The 19226-nt window shown below is 41.7% G+C and overlaps 1 protein-coding gene across 2 annotated transcripts in view; it reads right to left on the bottom strand.

The window, feature by feature from the left end:
* PPARGC1A (PPARG coactivator 1 alpha) overlaps nt 1-19226 on the bottom strand; it is a 364690-nt gene that overhangs the window by 61104 nt on the left and 284360 nt on the right. Inside the window, exons 1-2 of one of the 2 annotated variants that reach the window (XM_058837700.1) lie at nt 7237-7835; nt 1976-2155 (exon numbers count right to left, since the gene is read on the bottom strand). In XM_058837700.1, the coding sequence (XP_058693683.1) occupies nt 1976-2155; nt 7237-7284 (228 nt within the window). In that variant the 5' untranslated portion in view covers nt 7285-7835. Of the gene's footprint in view, nt 1-1975; nt 2156-7236; nt 7836-19226 lie in introns of those variants that run through there. The other variant, XM_058837699.1, reaches the window with a different exon arrangement.

Raw genomic sequence — 19226 nt, 5'->3', positions numbered from 1 at the left:
TGCTGTGTAGATTAATTCCTCCAGCTGCATTGCCCCCATTTCTCCACACATATCCCTGTTTCTTCACACCGGGGCAGTCATCCTCAGACAGACCCAAACGTGCCCATGAGATGTTGCCCTGTCACCATCTCCCAGTGAGGTTAACTACCAGCCTATCTGGCTGTCCCTCTGTTTCCAACATACTGAGATTTTCAGAACAGGAATTGTTTTCCTCTACAAGGTATGTGGGGGAATGGTCACTACCTATCTGAGACAGCTTTATACTCCGCAGCTGTAGCCATCAGAGCAGACAGGCAGTAACACACAACAGAAGCAACGAGGTGGTCGAGTTCCATTGGTTTTACTGCAATAATTTGTATGCTTAGATTTGGCAAATATGTAATTGTATTACTTATCTGGAACTTACACTTCAAAAGTCTACATCTTCAACTGATTTTTCCGACAGGAAAATGCTTCTGCATTTTTGGATTTTGATGGATGTGGAAAAAATATGTGTCCTCAATTACAAAAAAAGCAAAACAAGTGTCCAGCACATTTGCTGCAAATGTGGACCCTGCCCCCTGCCTCCCCGCTGCCACCAACATGCCCTACCCTGCCTGAGGCAGTACAACTGCAATTCAAGAACCCGATGGGATTTGGAAACTTTGTAAAACAAAGTGTGGAACATTATACAACTAAAGAAAAAAAGAGGGCTTAAATACAAGGCTTTGCAGGGCTATTTTGATTCAAATAAATTCCAAGTTACTTGGATGTAAATTACAGAAATTAAAGAGAGAAGACCAGTTTCTGCTATCAGTTACACTGGCTTAAATCCAGAGCAGTCCATCATCTGCATCAGGGAGATCACTGTGGCTTAAGAGCTGTATACAAAGGAAGGAGAATTTTATTCAGAACATCACATCCTAGGTAAGCATTTTACCAAACAATTTCAGTTAATTTTTTCCAGCCTTCAAAATTCTACCATGATAATCAGGGGCTTTCTGAAACCAGCAGGCTAGCTGTACTTCCTGGAGCTGTGGTACCTGCTGTGTAAGAAACAGCACCCATAGTTTGCTTTTGTACAAGGTCTTCCTGCCAGCTAATCAATTTATTGTCCAATTTCCCAGTCAGTGAACGATCTATGGCCTCTCCCATCAACAAGAAGGGAAGGAGGTTAGAGTTTAGGAGAAGCACAGCTGCCCAAAACCACAAAGTGGAGAATTATGAAGCCTCTACACAACAAAAGAAAGAAGACCAAGACAGAGATAAAGCCGCCAGAATCCTCCTCTTGTACACCCTGATCTCTCGTACAACCTAACCCCCAATGCACAATTGGAAAAAAAACAATTAAATCTCTCCTATCACACTTTTATTTTTAGAGTGCTCGCCACCAGGAGATCTATGAGACATCAGAACGCTGAGCTCGTCCCTGAGCTGCTGACTGTCCTCACTGCCTTCTCTGCCACACTCACCTTTGCTCTCCCCTATACATAAACAAATTGTGGACCTATCAATTTGTGTGCAAGTAACTTGCATGGTAAGGCTCTGACTGGTAAAAATCTTTACTAGAAACGTTCCAGCTACTCATCAGCTAGCTCTTGTGCAGCACTCTGCATCTTGCTGAGGAATACAAGTGGAAGGCAACAAACAAGTTTCAATTGCTGTTTTGCTCTGTAGCTGACAACAGTGCAACTCCTCATCTTGACACCACAGGGCAGTGTGCTCTAGGCACTCCTTAGTTGTTTCCCCTCAAAAAATCGGAAGTTCCATTTAAATCCTTTTAAGGCTTCTCCCCCATACCCCTCAGGGTTGCAGGTCTGGTTTCGCTCATGAGGATTAAAGGAACCAGTCAGAACCCGAAATACACCAGCAGTTTTCTTGTCTCTTAATGGCAGAAAAACAGTAAACTGTTGTCCACCAGGCTAATAAAAAAAAGAATCAGAAAAAAAAAGCAAGCAAGGACTTTGCAACATGCACTTGCATCACCTTGCCTTACCTCGAATATATTGGCGGGTTCATTGCTGTACTGATTGGAGATGATCTCTGACTGGTCGCTGTACCACTTGAGTCCCCCCAGAAAGCTGTCTGCGTCCAGGTCGTTCACATCTAGTTCAGAGAGGTCAAGTTCTGGGAGATCTGGGCAAAGAGGCTGGTCTTCACCAACCAGAGCAGCACACTGCAGGATACAGAACCACAGAAATAGTTTCATTAATTACCAGAAATCTATTAACTAATATCATGTGATAAGAATTAAGCCTCAATTAAGCTGTGGCACAGGGTCACCGGGATTGACTTTGTTTTCTGAAAAAAGAAACACATAGTATTTGGTCATTGTTAGCTCTATGTAAAGGGGCAGGGAAAACAGCAGGGCATAAGCTGCCTTCTCTATCACATCTCTGTCCAGGGACAATGACCTTCCTTCTCCCTATGCCATTTGATAATGATCAGATTCAAAGCTTTAAATCCAACAGCAGAGGCCAAAGCATGGCCTTATTCTCCTTTCAGAGTGAACCAGTGCAGGTAGAAGTTACAGATGAATACCTCTGGGCAAGGTCTGTCACGCATTTCCTGATACATTCAGGTTAAAGAGGCACAGCCTGTTACAGCCCTCAGCCCTGGAGGCTAGCTCAAGCTGGAGACAGTCACAGTTTCACTTCTACAGAACCTTACTGTAATTCTTACAGCCATTCATGATGGTGGTTACGATATGGGCAAAAAAAAGTATGGGTTAGTGGCGCTGCTGTACTCCTTTCCTGATGCACAAACCACAGCCACCCAGGTTTGCATAAGGGTCCTGGCAAACAAAGTGTGGCTTGAAATATCCCTATATTCTCCTCTCAGTGATGGGCATAGTTAGTTCATGCAGCCTTTCACCTGCTTGGTGTGAACATATCTATTATCCTAGCTGGTTTCCTAAATATCTCCAGAGAGAAGCTGTAATCAGAAAACCAAATGGGTTTTCCTCTTCTAGCAGCCTCTGATTCAGTAATCCTAAAAGACGGTCTGTGAAACATTCAGGTTGAGGCAGTTAGCAAAGTTTGGTCTGCAGGAATCCTCTTCAGCAATCCAAAATGTTTTTGTCTGCACAACTTAGGAAGAGAGTGAGGATAAATAATAACAAACTTGGAGTAAGTTTCCTTTTATATGACAGTACAAAGCTACATAGGATATTGACTGACCTACTATGGAAGAAAAAATTAATAACATACATCCACTTCAACACAGCAATTGAAATGTTAGAGTATCCACCAAAACCATTTCCTAATTATAGAAAACACGTAGTAACAGTTTGGCAAATAGCCGAGTCCCATATGTCAATGCTGCTCAATTAAGCAATTCCTACTGCACTGCACCGTGTATCCTTGTAACTCATCTCCGAACATCTACGTCGATACGGGCACACAGCAAAGCACATGTGGAGCTGCAGAGGCACCAGGCACTGAATGGTTAAAAGCCATCTGAAGTCAACTGAGTCTAAAGGCATCTACTGTGAGTATTTCTAGCACTCTGTTAAGGATGGCCAACAGCAGGACCTCCTCAACTCCTCTGTCAGTTGACTGGGTGGTTTGAATGATTCCCCAACTTCTACCTGGACTGAAGTCAATGGAGAAAGCGCCACTTTCTGAAGGCAGATGTCTGTAGGGCACTAACAGTGTCCGTGGATGTGCACTGCTCAATACTGGCTGTGTCACTCTCACAAGGACCGCCTTTTACAACAATGCAAGCGAGAGCTGCTGAAGGTGCATTTCATTGAGGTTTTTGTCCCTGGAATCTCGGTGCGTCTGCAGTGCACGGGCTGGATGCAGCAGCGCAGCCGTGAGCAAAGATTTTGTCTGTTGGCACAAAGACTCGGTGCAGCTGGTGTGAGCTATAATTTACCAGACAACTTCTACATCCACCAGGACACTACAAGATAATCATAGAGTAGGCCAAGGGGCAAGGAAGCTGAGAGGCTGCAAAACGAGGCTCTGGAATAGCAGTTGGTTTTCTTCCTATTATTTAAGGGGCTGTAGAATTATAAGAAGTCAAAAATCCCACTTAAGTAATCTTAACTTCTTTTTTTTTAATCTGGATTTTATAACTATAATTTTGAGTGTAAGACAAAAAAAAAAATCCATTTAAAAAAAAAAAAATTAAAGAGTTTCCTCTTCTTCAGTGCGAGGCACAACCTTCTGGCAGCAATCTTACAACACAGAGTTGACCTTTTTTGATGCTTGGCCGAAATCTCTGATCTCATTAAAGGATAATCTAGTTTTTGACTGAAAAGGTAGATTCTCAGCATCATTCTCAGGTTTGTGTTCTGGAGGTCAGTAGCTTATAACTGATGCCATAGACTTCTAAAGTATCCTGCTGATCTGTTACTGCTTTCATTTATAAAAATAGCTTCACCCTGTGAACCACCTACTTAAACATGTTTACTTTTGGTAATCTGCATTTTTAAAGTTCCTACAGTGGGCTTTTGAAGCAACATAAACAATGGTATTAAAAAAATATCCTGCTTATTGCAGCTTTCATTTACCTATAGTGACTGCGACGTCACCTAAAAATGTGACTGCTGAAATGAAGTATATATGCCTTGCCAATGTTGACATGATAATAAAATCAATGTTTCTGAATATGACATTATGCTTCTGAGCACACAGAGCACATTAATCTGAGACACATTAGCAGCAAGTGTTCCTGTTATTAATTTATATTTGGCCTTTGGATGATGCCAGATTTAACACTCCAAGTCCTAAAACTGTCCTCATCTGACATGCTGATATTTGCTGTTTGCCTATACATCTGTAACAGGTGCACCTGCATTGCTACCACACATTTTACTGTCTTTCCACTGTTATTTGATATGATAGTTATTCCACGACTATAGCCCTCATTTTACAGTAACATTTAGGAGGATAAAGCAGTCACTAAACACAAAAGGCTAATTACTGTGCGTTATTTCACTCCAACGGACCTCTTTTCTTAGTTCAGGCGCAAACAGTAAATTAGCTTAACTGCACTGATGGTAATGAATCATTATAATTAAGTATAATTCTCCATTAACCTATTAACCTTTTGGCTGGTTTTGCGCCTTTGAAGGTAAATTAAAAAAAAAAAAAAAAAGAAGAAGAAGAAGACTGGAGTTGTGCCATATTAATTATATTAATGAAAATATAATCTTTGTTTTATTTTTAACAAGTTTTTCAAAGTGCCAAGGGGATGAACTCAGGAAAGAAAGAGAGACTTGACAAAATGTGTGTCATGTGGATTCTCTCTATCAATCTTTGCAACCTTACTGTACATCACCTTCATTAAGCTGTGAAGCACTGGGGACGCTGATCAGCTACAGTGATGCAGGCCTTTATTAAACAACACGCCATCCTGTCATTATGTGAGCGAGAATATAATACATTTTACATTGACAGCAAATATTAATGATTCAAAAAATGAAAGCTGCCTCCAGTACTTGCTGCCTGTGTTATTTTAGCTCAGTAAAGGTGATCCCCTGAGCCAAAGCAGCACGCAGATGCTAGTGTTGCTACAGGAAGTGCAGTGCAGGAGCACACTGGCAAATTCCTACCCACAGTTAATCCATCCACCACACAATTAATATTAAGATCAAACTCTTTTTTTTGGTTCTTTTTTTTTTCCTCTCTGCACTATGAAAAAGTCATTGACATGAATTATCTATTCTGTTACTAGCTTGAAATTACTGCAGGAACTCTAGTGATTAAAATAAATCTTCAGTATTTCCACATAAGCTGGTTCCACAATCAGTTCCTAGCAGCATTAAGAATAATACATGATGGAAAAATGAAGCTACGGCAGCTGAGACCCGTGCTACGAGCCAGACAACAACCCACAGGATACTCCAGCTACTCAGAAACAATTAGGACTTTGGAGCCAGAAAGTCATCCACTTACTGCCTTGACTCATAATAGCTACAGGACATATGAATTATCCATATCTATTCCACTTTACCAAGAAATCAAAACAAGATAAGACCAATTACAATATGCAAACAGAAATCTGCGGATACAATGGCAAGCTGCAAATATTAAAAACATGACAAAATTACTTGAGAATCCACACACATGCTCTGCCAGATAGAAAAAAATTTACTGGAGAACATGGAAACAGTTCACTTTAAATGGGTAGGTCTCTAAACGTGAACATCTTATTCAAAAAGCATTGCCTGTAACCTGTTTTTCCCTCCCCCATTGCCCAAGGGGAGCATTTTAAGTGCTTATTCCAAGCCTGAAGCCAGAGGATTAGTTCCTTTGAGCAGGCCTGTATTCGGGATTCCTCTCCATGGGGTCCAAAGAAAGTTTGCCTCGCTTCGCAAGTTGCCCGAACTTTCAGGTAATGCTCCATTTTGCTGAATGCAAACATGTAGAAATCCTCAAACCTCACATTATACTCCAGAGATTACTGTGGGGCTGCTTGACTTTTTTTTTATTTTTTTCCTTTATGAATTGTAGCCAGCAGAAGCTGTGGATTTGATGTATTGCCGTCTATTTTTACACAAGCAGCAGCAGCAGCGGCAGCAGCAGTTCACACAGTCCTGCATAAACTCTATTCTCATGGTTCATCCTGTTGTCTCTGCTGTACAGTGGGATTTAACCATTTCTTGGACTACTCAGATTGACTGCGAACCCTGCTCTACGGGGCATTAGCTACAGCGTCAGTATTCCAATACCATAAGTAGCAGGGAAACGTCTCCTTCTAGAAATCTCTTTTAAAAAAGCATCTAAAGCCAAACAACAGGGTATTCATTCCTGTGTGCGTGTTTGCATTCTGCAGCTCATAAATAAGGAAAAAACCTTCGACAGAGCACAGTGAAACAAGGAATTAAAATATGAAGACATGAGTTAATTATAACTTTTTTTTTTTTAAAGAAATATTAGTCTTATTCTAAATAAACATGGCATTTTTCCAACCAGGCCACTAAACGCCACTGGAAACGCCACTTCAGACACCGATTCATATCAGTATCTTAGAGCATAAATATTGCATATGACGGGAAAGCGAGCCAGAGGCACATGAAAATAGTTTCCAACTGCAGGAGATACTATACTGATGACAGGAGCTCAGCTTTGATTTGCTCAAGGCATCGCAGAGTAACCTTAAAATAGCAAACTTACTGGAGTTAAGATAAGATACGGACTTGTTTGCAAAGTACGCCGCCTCGGCCGTCCTGCCGGTGCCCCGGCGAGCCCAGGGCCCCCGCCAGCTGCCGGCACCCCACGGCCGCCCACGCCGCGCCCTCCTCACCTCGAGATCACTCCATACAGAGTCCTGGTTGCACATGTCCCACGCCATCCAGCTGCGGAGCGACGGCAGGAAAGCTGGCAAACTACAGTCCAGAGGCAGGCAGGCAGGCAGCAGACACTCATGCAGGCAACGAGACCCTCTCTGAGAGTGAACCGAAGGCACCTGTCTTACTACTGTTCCCCGTCACATGACAAAGCTATTAAAAAGTAGGCTGGGCTGTCACTCATCCAGCCTTCTGGAGCCGCTGCTCCAGCCCGTGACGTCAGCCAGGGGCAGACCCAGCCTGAAGTGAAGTAAATCTTCGCAAAAGCCGCTCCGAGCTCGGCGGCCGCGGCAACACGCAGCGATTCAAAGCAGATTGCCGCGCCACACCCCCGGAGCGCTGCTCCTGCCCCAGCGCACCTCCTACCCCTCCCCGTCTTTTTTTAATTTCTTAGCTTGCTTTCTTTGTCCTCCCCCCTCACCGCAGCACACAATAGGCAGAGCTGTGCTTATAATAAAGAAAAAGTGAAGTGACTCCCAGCCGAGCTACAGCCTGCGTGCTCTGAGCAGCCCGAGCACCTTTCCCGTGCCTGCGCCGGCTCCCCGCCGCCGGTCTCTTTGGAGGGGCTGTCCCAGAGTTCGGCAAAAGTTACACCCCCTCCCGGCGTTGTTTTGCCCTCGGAGATTTTGCACCTCCCCAAGTATTTTGGTTAGGTTATGGTTTCTCATAGGCAATTGCAACTCAAGTAAGTTTTTTCACGGTAAATGTATCGGCAACCCCGCCCCCCGCACACCCCCACCCCAGCACTTCTCTGAAATGGATTCAGCATCTATAAAAAATGTTCCTACAGTTCTCTCACCTGCTCCGAGGGGGAAGCCTGATGCTGTTCCCAGATGGATTACAGTACTTGGAGCTGCTCTTCAACCACTCCTCTGTATCCGTGCATTCCCCAAGAAACCACGGCAGTCACAAGGAACTGCCTCCGTCCTGCCCACGGCCGCCTCTATGAACTGCCCCAGGGCACTGCTCTACCCTCCTGACCTGAGTTCAGGGGTTGTTCACTGAAAATAAATTAATTAAAAAATCTATAAAAAGATTTACGACAAGTCGTGTGAAAATCCAGACACACTGTTAACACCTGTCTCCCCGTCAAAGCTTTTCCCAGACAATAGGGGCTGCTGCAGGTGCAACTGGTTTATGATACCCCTTAGCATTGCATACACAACAAATTCCATGTACCGAGCTGAACTGAAAATTGTTGTCCAGAACAGGGCAAGAAAACCCAGAAATAAAGGTCTTGTTTAACTATCCCCACCTGCCTGCTTATTGTTTTAAGCTGCAGTTCTTTTAATTATCTGGGCACAAAAATTCTCGTGAAATGTAAATGCTGGCTCCCTTGTGCTGGGCTACCAGTCAAAGTTACAAAACTATAGCTTATCATCCTCCATGTCATGAAATATTCATTTTCATTGTTATTTGCAAACTTGAGTATTCTAAAGACTAAATGAATTCAATTATTATTCAAGGCTATGGCAATTTTGCTGAGAGGAAAAAAAAAATAAATACGAAGTACAATTCTTGAAAAAGCCTTTTTCCCACAGACACTGGAACCTTCAGAAATGGTAGGAAGTATCAGATATATTCTTAACTTATTTGTGTTTCCTTGTAATTCATTATTACCAGTCCTGATAAAATGTACATTTTTCCAAGCTTGTGCTTAAGTTGCAAATCACATCGCACTGTCGTATTTTTACCAAGAACTGATGACAAAAAAGGTATTGTTTTTACTTTATTTAATTAAAAAAAAACCCCAGAAAAATAGAAAATAACTACAGAAAGCCTTTCCTACAAATAATAAAATTAATGGTATTGCTTTGCTTCACAACAAAAAAACCCCTAATTTCCTTCCCAATTATATGCTGATTTAATGATAAAACTGCAGTAAATTATTAAGATCTGTGGTAAAGGTGAGTACCTCTACCCCCTGAACAGTCAACTGTGAAATAATACTGGGCACCTGCCTGCCTGGAGTGGAGTCGGTTCTTATTAATTATTATCTGTGGATCCATGGTTGGTGGAATATTCTCCTTCAGTACCTACTTATAATTGTGTTCATTGACTGTGCCGAATCCATCATCTGGGGTTTTTTTTTGAAGTTTCATTCACACCTTTTATAGAAATGTATTTACACTGGAACATTTCATATTGCTGTTTTGGATATTTTGACCTGCTCATGTTGTTTCTATTTTCTACATTTCCACTTCAATGCTTTCCCTTCAAATTAGCAAGTTAACTGATAAATATAAACTGTGACCTTAGTGGTGCTCTCACCATACAAGCTTTAGATATTGAAGAACTTTTCTAGTGCACTATAGAAGGAGCAACCAAAAGTGCTAATTACAGGGCCCCCAGAGCTTCTCAGTGTCCCTGTCCACATTAGAGCTTGAACTTTGCTGGCACTTCCATAGTTACCTGGAAGAGATGCCAAGCAAAACTCCAACTACAAAAGACTATGAGATTTCAACAAGGGTTCCAAATTGCTTGGGAAGAATTTTATTTATTTTTAACTGAAGTGTCTAACTCCAGCCACAGTATAAATTTACCCACTAGGACCTTTTTTTTCCCCATGTTTTAATGTGGGTTTTGAGCACAGTGCCCCAAGGAGGAGAAAAGCAAGGAAGACAGCTGCAGTGGTGGTGTAGTTTGGAAACGACGCAGCCACCACAAATGCAAATGAAGCCTGTGAAACCCAGCCAGCACCTAAGCTGCTTCCTCAAAGGAAACCTTGTCTTCTGAACATTCCCTAGAAGCTTTAGCAATGCTCTTCCCTCTGTTTTGACAACACTAAAGAATTGCACAAACATCTTTTGTGGAGCAATATCTGAGCACATACACACACGATATTTGGTTCCATAACAAACACATACAAAGAAAATTCTCCTTCAGCTGACAAAGTCTAGGGGTCCATTTCACACAATTTGCCCTGTTGAAATGTCCTTTATCAGACCACCTCTTCAATCACTGCATTTCCCCTGTTTTCATGTTAGTCTGTAGCAGGTCTCAGCAATTCCCAGATTTTGCCTTTTGTTCTTTAAGGGCCATGATTAAAGAAAGTTCTGATAAGCCTTCCAACAGCATTTGGGCACTAATTCCCAAATCCTAATACATTTCTAACAGGACTGGAAGGTACGGCTGCCTGCAACAACAGGAAATACAAATCAAAGACCAAAGCCTTCAAGCCGTCTGTCCTTGACTTTTTCCTGGATTCAGCAATCATTTTATCTCTTTCTCCTCCTCTTTCACCCACATTTTCTACCTATGGCTCAGGTTTTCCTGTTTAACCTGTAATTTAGGGTTCTCAAAGAAGCTCCTGATTTTGGAGACCTCAAGACCAAAACTTAGCCCTTTCATTATGGCACTGAGGAAAAAATATTTTCTTTTCTTTCCCCCAAGACTATGGTACTCTGATTTTTGGGAAAGTTTGCTACTTTCCCAGTGGAGTAAGGATAAGCAAACTTGTACAGAAAAACAGTGCTGGAGTTTCAGACAGATGAGGTTTGCAAATCAGTTCTCACATTTATTCAACCCTTTCTGCTCAACCCTCCAAGAGTGAATGGCCTTAGAGCAAAAGATCGGCCAATGCTGTATATAAAAGAGCAAACTGCACTCCAAAGATGTGTTAGCGTGAATGGTGTTCTATATAAAGTATATGTACCCTATTAATTTTTTATTAAAAATCTTCCTTCTGTGCATCTTTACTCTTATTTTTTGCACAGTCCTGTATTTGTTCTCCAGTCCATTCTCTCTGTTCCACTTCTATCCTATTTGTTTGCTCTTTTTTTTTTCCCTTTCTCATCTTCTTTTCCTTATTTATCCAGTTCATACTACCCAGAATACACCCTCAATAGCGTAAGCCAGTGAAGCAAACTCCTTGAACTTCTGGGTTCATTGGTGCAGTAATTCTACAGTGGAATAAAGCCATCTGCTCTCTCTGATTTTGTTAGGGCAGTTATGATTGGAGAATTATTTTTTTTTTAAAACAGAGAAACCCAGGATAGTGCTCTGTACCAGCTCTGTGAAAAACTCAAGGGCCAAGTTAATTCTTGGCCCAGCTCTGGGTCACAGGCTGAGGAGCTGTATATTCGAGAGTCCAAAATAACTTTCTCTGAACAGCAATGCGTTACGGACATTACTGACACCAGGCTGAATTTTGCCACATCTGCCTCCACAGACTGGGGGCTCAAATAAACAGCACTGAATGCCAGGGCAAATCACTTGCTTGTGTCATGTGCAACTGGACCTGACTATGACTATTTACTATCAGTGCAGATTACTTGATTATCAGCATTAACCAGGCTTGCAGACATGCAACTCTTTCTAACTGGGTGCTTGTAATAAAGCCTTCCAGGAGTGTTCAAGTGAAGCAGGAGGATCACAGGTACTCAGTACAACAAATCTTATAATTCTTTTTATACCTCCCTGAACATCACCCTCTTTATAAGCATGTTTCACTTATTCATTACTATAAACAAAAAAACTAACCCACTCCAGCTGATTACATAAAAAAATACATTTGTCACTTACTTCCCTCCAACATTTGAAGCTTTCTCCAGAGCCCTCATTTGCTGTGATTTGCAGGAAAATCCAGCTTGTCAGGCTTGCTAAAAGCAATATGAACAATGTCTTTCACTTGGATGTTACTGTTTTATAGAAGGCCTGATCTGTAAAAGAGTATCTACCTTTAAATTTATGACCTCTATATGTTTGAGAAACAGAGCCATGTAAACACATCCATTTCCTGGGGAGGCTGTGGTGCTGTCTGAGCACAGACATGCAGGCAAGCCAAGGAGACAGATTCCAGTTTTGCACTGTCTTGCAGGTTGGCAGAGCAGACAGGACCACATCAAAATCGCAGACCGTTGCAGATCTTCATCATCTCTCCTTTACTCACCTCACTGCTGATATTTCCTTGGAACAAAAGAAGTCATAAAGTTCTTATTGTCCCCTTATCCTTCCACACATTCAAGTCCCTGGGAAGAGACCAAAGCCTGCTCATATCTGATATTATCAGACCCAAGGAACTGGTTTCTGATATTCCTGTTCAGGGGCCTTGGAACATCTACCCTTACTCAGAAGTTGAGCCCTTCCTGTCCCACTCCCAGCCTTGCTGGGATGCTCATGCCCTTCCAGCAACCAGGAATCATCTTCTCCAGCTTCAGACACACAGGGCAGAAAGTGGGGAAGTTTCAGGAGCACACCTTCCCTTTGGAACACTCTGCAGAGCTCTGAACACCCCACCCAGGCCTTTCTCATTATGTGTATTACCATCCACCTTGATCCCTTTCCCTTGAGCACCTAGAGAATTACCCTGGAGCTCTTCCTCCCTGACTTGTTCATAGAAAGCCAATCTAGTTTTTACTGACTTTTCTGAGAGGGGTCTGAAGAGGATGATTCCACGAACAACCACCATGGATTTGGTATCTTAGGGCACAGAAAAGATTCTCTGGTGCAAGCATAAGCAAGTTTGTGGGAGGTATCAGCCTTCAAAGCTACCAGCCTTCACTGAGGTGGCCACCCAGCTGTCACATTACATTTGGGGTTTGCTCTGCCATCTGGCCATTTAGTCACCCAGACAGGGCCTCCCAGCCCAAGGGGGATGCCCAGGCTGCAGTGCAGGAGAGCACACTGCCTTACCAGATCCATGCCGAGGCTCGCAGTAGCTACTGGAAGAAAAAAATCTCTCATTTCCGTAACATTGGCTATCCCCTCTCTAAAATGGCTGGGTAGGCAACTGCAGTGGAGCACACACAAGGCTGCAGTACAGCACTGGAGAGAACAGTAACCTTTAAATACTCTAAAATCAAATCTTGTTTTACACAAAATCGCTATGGTAAAGTCGATGTGAATGAAGCACCTTTGAGTGAAGGAACAGAGGGAAAGGCAGTGGACAGTTTTAGTGCCTCCTAGCAATTCTTTTTAATAAACTAGAGATGACAGCCTTACCAACACATCCCTCATCTTCAAATACGACTTTCTTCAGACAGAGCTCAGTGGAACTGAGTCAGCCTTTTTTCTTGGGCCTAGCTCTTGGCATTTTTCATATTAAAACGAAGTATAATGCAGAAATAATTCTGGACTCTAGTAATCTGATGGGATTTTAGTAACGCAGGCCACAGATTAGATCTACAACAATTTTAGGCAAACAAAATAAAATGAAGATATCACACAAAACACCTGATGTGTATGGGTTTTTTAAATATGCTTATGGATCAAGTTACCCTTTATAGGGTTATGCCTGCCTGTGGAAGTGTGCAAGCTTTTGAGGAAATTCCTGTCAGTGGAGAACATAGCTCCACTCATGCAGCAGCCAGCACTCACTGCTTGGCCTCTGAAGCTCCCAGGCTCCAGCAAAGGTCCCCTTCCCCAGCTCATCACAGCCCCTGCACCCCATTTTCCTGAGTCAGCCAAGGACAAGCCAAGCAGAGATGGGATCACCTCCCTGCAACACCCAACAGTCTCATGCAGATAAGGCTTCTTCTGAAGGATCAGCTTTGCCTGACCTCATAACTAGTAGTCCCTGCCAGCCAAAATTGAGCCCTGGAGTTATTTTTAGCCAGAACCTTTCATGAATTGCAGTTAACTCACAATATGCAAACTAGTGACTACTAGAGGAATCCCTATGGGTTTCGTGGTTCCACTGCCTGCTCAAAAGTCCAATTATTCATTTTTCTTGGAGCTGCAATATTAATCTAAAAAAGTTGCACAAATGGCAAGAGATGTCATCCTCCCCCCATCCCCAGTTCAGATAACTGAAAAAAAGGAAGATAAGCATTTAGCTCAGGGCTTATTAGCTATACAAAGTGCAGCTGTAAACCTTTAGAGTCTGACCCTCCTCCAGCAATGCCTTTGACAAGAAATTTGTCAGTACTTTCACCTCTGACTCGGGGCCAAACATACTAGTGCAGAGATGGAATAGGACAGCTAGCCATAGGAAGGTATGGGTGAGTTACTACTTTATTTTTATTTTATTTTATTCTAGCCAAATCACTTGCTTCGATACCTGTATGAGAAAATGCAGTAAAGTAAAAGGGGAGGTTAAAGTAGCTGGAAGGGGTGACTGCTCTAAATCCTTTGGAAAGGAATGGAAATCTTTAAATGGATTTAGGCAGGCTTTGAATCAGACCTTATCACAGAAGGAATGACCAAGACAGTTCAAAGCAGAAACGCCTTCACCTTTTTTTTTCTTTTTTTTTATTTTCATACTATTCAGGCTTCCCCAGCTTTCCCCTGTGAATACAACAGGAATAAAGCACATAGATTGCATCACCTATCACCATTTTAGACATCTTTGTTCCCAAGAAATTTAGTATTTGCTGGACATCTTTACCCTGGGACACTGATTATATATTATTTTGTAAGAGGGTACCAGGAAGATTCATGCTTCCTCCCCAAAAGAGCAATAACTGTATTTTCATTACTTCATGTCTGTCAACAAATATGGCAAGTTTGCTACTTCTGTGTTTGTCCCTAATGGATCTCTACCATTGGAAAATTCCCCAACAGTCTGGCTCAATTAAACACTATTTGTTGTTTCTGCTCTTTTGAACTCCACATGTGGAAGTGCAAGTCAGGGCAATACATTTAACCAAAAGCATTGAAAGGACTGTGTGAGTTTCACTCTGAAACAGAGATTTCATCAGAGTGCACCTTTTCCTTTTGCCTGTTGCAACCTCCCCCCTTCTCTCTGAGGAACAAAGAACCAAGTAAAAATAGGAAACTGTTAGAATGGAAGATTATTTTAATTTCTGTTGGAAGTTGCTGTGTAGAGAAAGCCCACTGAAACAACAGCAAACCAACCCCAAAGAGCACTTAATCATAATATTATTACCAATTTATTAAACTAAGATTGCATAGGCTGGAGAAATGAGTGTGACACATCCCTGGGGGTTTTCTGGAGGTAGACCTCCAGCTGTTTTATTCACACATGCACTCCTGTTTACAGGGACTTGGAAAAATATTTGCACTTCAGTTCAATGCAACACCATTTTATATTGTTTACTGATTTTCCTTAAGGAAGGGTAGAAGCATGCACAGCAAGCTGGAGATGTACACTTTGGGAGACAGGGCTACCATCTTCCAGGGAAAGTGGGGGAAAACACATGGTGGTTGTTAATTTATATCCTGGACAATGCTATAAATCGAAGCATCGCTGACAATTCCTGCCCAGTAAACATGCTCAATTTCATCTCCCGTAAAAAGGCGAGCAGGCACTAAATAGCAACACATTTTGATTTTCATTTAGCCACTTTAATGATAGGTGATGTTAGTGGAAAAGATCATTTATCTTCAGATTTATTTTATACGAGATAAAAGGCCTTGCCAATTTTTTAAAATTCATTTACACAAGTGAATAAATCTTCCCAAACAATAAGTAGCAAAGTCATATTTCTTTAACTTTGCTAAAATCTGAAAATGCTGATCTTGGAGTGAAATAGACAACACTGGCATTTTAATCAAGATCATAAAGACTCCTCTTCTAAATAAGAGGCACAGCTATACTTCAGGAAAAAAAAAGTCTGATTCAGAGATGCCTTTTTTAATGCATTTTGTAAAAAAATCTCTGATAAATCAGGAGAGACACGTGCAATCTTTATGTCCCCTTCATTTTTAGATCAGTTCCAATGTGAAGGCTACCTAAAAATAGACAGAACCTAACCTTTCAAATATCTATACTGCTGCATACCACGAACACAAGCTTTCAGTGCCTCTCATGGCTTTCAAGAGCCTTGTGCTGTGCCTGTTTGCTCCTCTAGCACATTACCCCACAGTGCCTATTGCACCCAGGCATGAGACAAGCTGCAAGTTGCAATGCGCGGTGCACTGCAATATGCGATATTTGAGACGCACAAGCAGAAAGATCATGAAAACCAGCCTTCCCTTTTGGCTATTTGATTTTTGCCACGAAAAGGACACTGACAACATTGAACCTAGTAAGTGAGGATGTGAAAATGAAGCTGTGCTGGCTGCCCTAGCAGCTCTGTTCAGAAAGCACAGGCTGTCTGGTTTGCAGCACACTACTCTTAAAAATATGAAGGGAACAATAAGCTCTTTTATTGTTTTCTACAGCGCTTGCAGACACAGTTCTACCCATCTAAAGGAGAGATTTTGTAACAGTGCACTGAAGTGAGTAACTGGTGTAGAATTACAAGACAACAGAATACTTGGTAACTATTTCTTTGCATTACACTTTCAAAACTGTGATTCTGTTTGGCCTAAACTGTATAGGTCAAATACATCCCAAGTACAATCCCAGCAATTTCAGGTCAGTGGTACCTGAAAAATCAATAGCATTTAAGTTGATGAAGTTGTAACAAGGAGGATTTTGGCCCAGGCTGTACAAATACTTATATACTTATTGTATATATTCTTCACTCGGTATTATGCTATGTTTAATTGTTCTCTAACGCTAAACACTTTACTTAGCAGGTCCTAAGGCCACACTAGGAGCTGGAATAGGAGGAATCTGTACTAAAATCTCCTTGTGGGGCTGCCCTGGAGGCTTTGAGTGACTGTGACTTTTGCTTACACGAAATAGAAAATCACCCTTGTACCAGTTGTTAGCTAGCCACTCCTAGCAGGAACGAGCTCGTAAGGACTTGCTTTTCTTTGTTTACTGTCATGCTCTGCTCTGACGGAGTCACAAGTTTGTCAAGGCATTTTACTCTGTCAAGAAATGAATAAAATAACTTACACTGATAAAATAATGAAACAAAGCAGCATCAGACTAAATGAATTCCTTCAAAGAATTTTAGATGGAAAATGTCTTACCTGCTGACAGGAAGGCAAGAATAGCAAACAAAGGCATAGGAATAAAAGCTATTCAATAAAATATCGATTTCATTATCACCACCTATTCAACTTAATTTTCTTGGCATCCATATCCCTAATGCAGGTTTGTGATAGATCGTACAATCACTTTTTAATTAAGCCCTACTGTGCCTTGTATTAAGAACAAGACAGTATACATTATGGCACAATATATCTACCAAAATATTTAATGCTTATCCTTTTCATTTTGGTATTTAAAAGTTGTTCTCTTAGGAGGTGGTATCAGTATTTAACAATATTCTTGACAGTAAGTATAAAAACAAAAAGCTTCATACTTAATCTAGCCATGTCAAAACTGAAACTCCTTAAAATAATTGCTTTCTGAATATATAGTATTTCTATTGCATTATTCCATTACTACTCAGCTTTCAACATCTTAAGATGCAAAACTTGTTCCTTCTCCTACATACTGATGAGATAGGAAGTGGCACAAGGATAGAAAACTCACATTTGACCAGTTGAATGGTACATGAAACAGATGTTATCATGTTACAAGAGATATTTAATGAGAAGCTGTAGAAGACTGGCAGCTTCCTGGGCTGGCTATATTTTTGTTTCAGGTCTCTCTTGGTGTCTTGCAGTTCTGCTGCTTGTGATGGGGCAGATCCTCTGTAAGAACAGCACTCATCTTCCACTGTCGTACTGGCACTTTTCAGAGGGCAACATTCACTTTAATTACTAAAATTTACCCATCTTCTTCCAAGTAAGAAAAGGCTGTTGTTGCATGTATAGTGTGGTTTTATTTTTTAATGCCAGAAATGAATCAGTAAACATAGTTACATTATGGTATACTATTTCTTATTCTGTACCCACAGTAACCAAATTAATCTCAAGGCACTGCTGGCATTAATTCAATCTGAAGCTCATACTTTGGATTTCACATAGGTGCCTTCATCCTATTCTTCTCAACTAATAAAATGTTAATATATGGCCATGTATTTATTTCTGGTTCAGTTCAAGTTGAGGTGTGCACTACTTCGCAGAAACCTAATTAATATGAATCATACATTAGAACATTCTGTTTAGTATACAAAAAAAAATGATGCTAGCACATGAGTATGAAACAGAAGACCTAAGAATTCATTTCTAACTGTAACTTCTCTGTCTCTAGCATAGGGAAGGCCAGTTCTCCTTACCCTTAAATCTCCATTAAAAAAAAATCCCTAACATATGGTGCAGCTCTTCACTGAAGAACTACACCAAACAAATCATATATTATTGAAAAAATAACAGGACTGAAGAGATCTTGGAAGATGAGATAGTGGCATCTCCTCCTGTACTACTGTGAGTTTGGTGCACACTAGCAATGAACTGGTTCCCACAGTGATCCAGGTGTACTGTCTTCAGCAACACCCACTGATAGGAGTTTTTCCACAGGAACAGCCTTCAGCGAAAAGTACCCATCCAGTTGATAGTGAAAAACCATCTCCACACCCCAGGAATTGTGCCTGAACTGCTCAGGAGACATAAGCAGCTCAACAGCTGAGGTGTTGACTAGATCTTCTCTAGACCTCAACAAGAAATCCAGTTTGTTTGTCAGAACTTAATTTGGGCAATCTGATACGCCCGGCATGCTACTATCCCAAATACTGCTCTTTTGCTCAGAGAGGTTTTGCAGCAACAGTTCACATTTCTTGGAGCCCTTCTTACCTAGCTGTTCCCAGTCCCAGGGATTCCCAGGAGCACTAGTGTCCCCACGTATTTTGGTGCTTTCAAAATACCCAGCTAAGAGAAATTACTGCACTAAACGGTGCCCAACTTGATCCAACCACTGACAAAGTAACAGGGCCAGATTCTGCCACTCCTGCTCACCACGTACAACAAGCAGTCCCATCAAAAGGGTGAGCTGATGTGAAGAGCTAAGGCAATGCTTATGGATGATCAGAGGGAGTGTAGGTGATCTGTGGCTCACCAGGTGAAGATCCCCACTCTGAAAAGAATCACCATCATGCCAGTGCTGCTCTGCATGGAAGCTCAGGCCCCAACCTGCAGCAAAGCTTGTATTTGGCTGACAATGTTCTGTTCTTACAATGTTCTGCTTGTCATGTTTGGCAAAAGCCACAGGGATGTTCGAGCAAGCCCACAAACAGGTTGCACTGGCAGCCCCACACCCACCACT

Source organism: Poecile atricapillus, chromosome 4 (genome assembly GCF_030490865.1).
Source record: "Poecile atricapillus isolate bPoeAtr1 chromosome 4, bPoeAtr1.hap1, whole genome shotgun sequence".
NCBI classification, from domain to species: Eukaryota; Metazoa; Chordata; class Aves; order Passeriformes; family Paridae; genus Poecile; species Poecile atricapillus.
The sequence above is the reverse complement of the archived record's forward strand: the minus strand, read 5'-3'. Positions and strand labels throughout refer to the sequence as shown.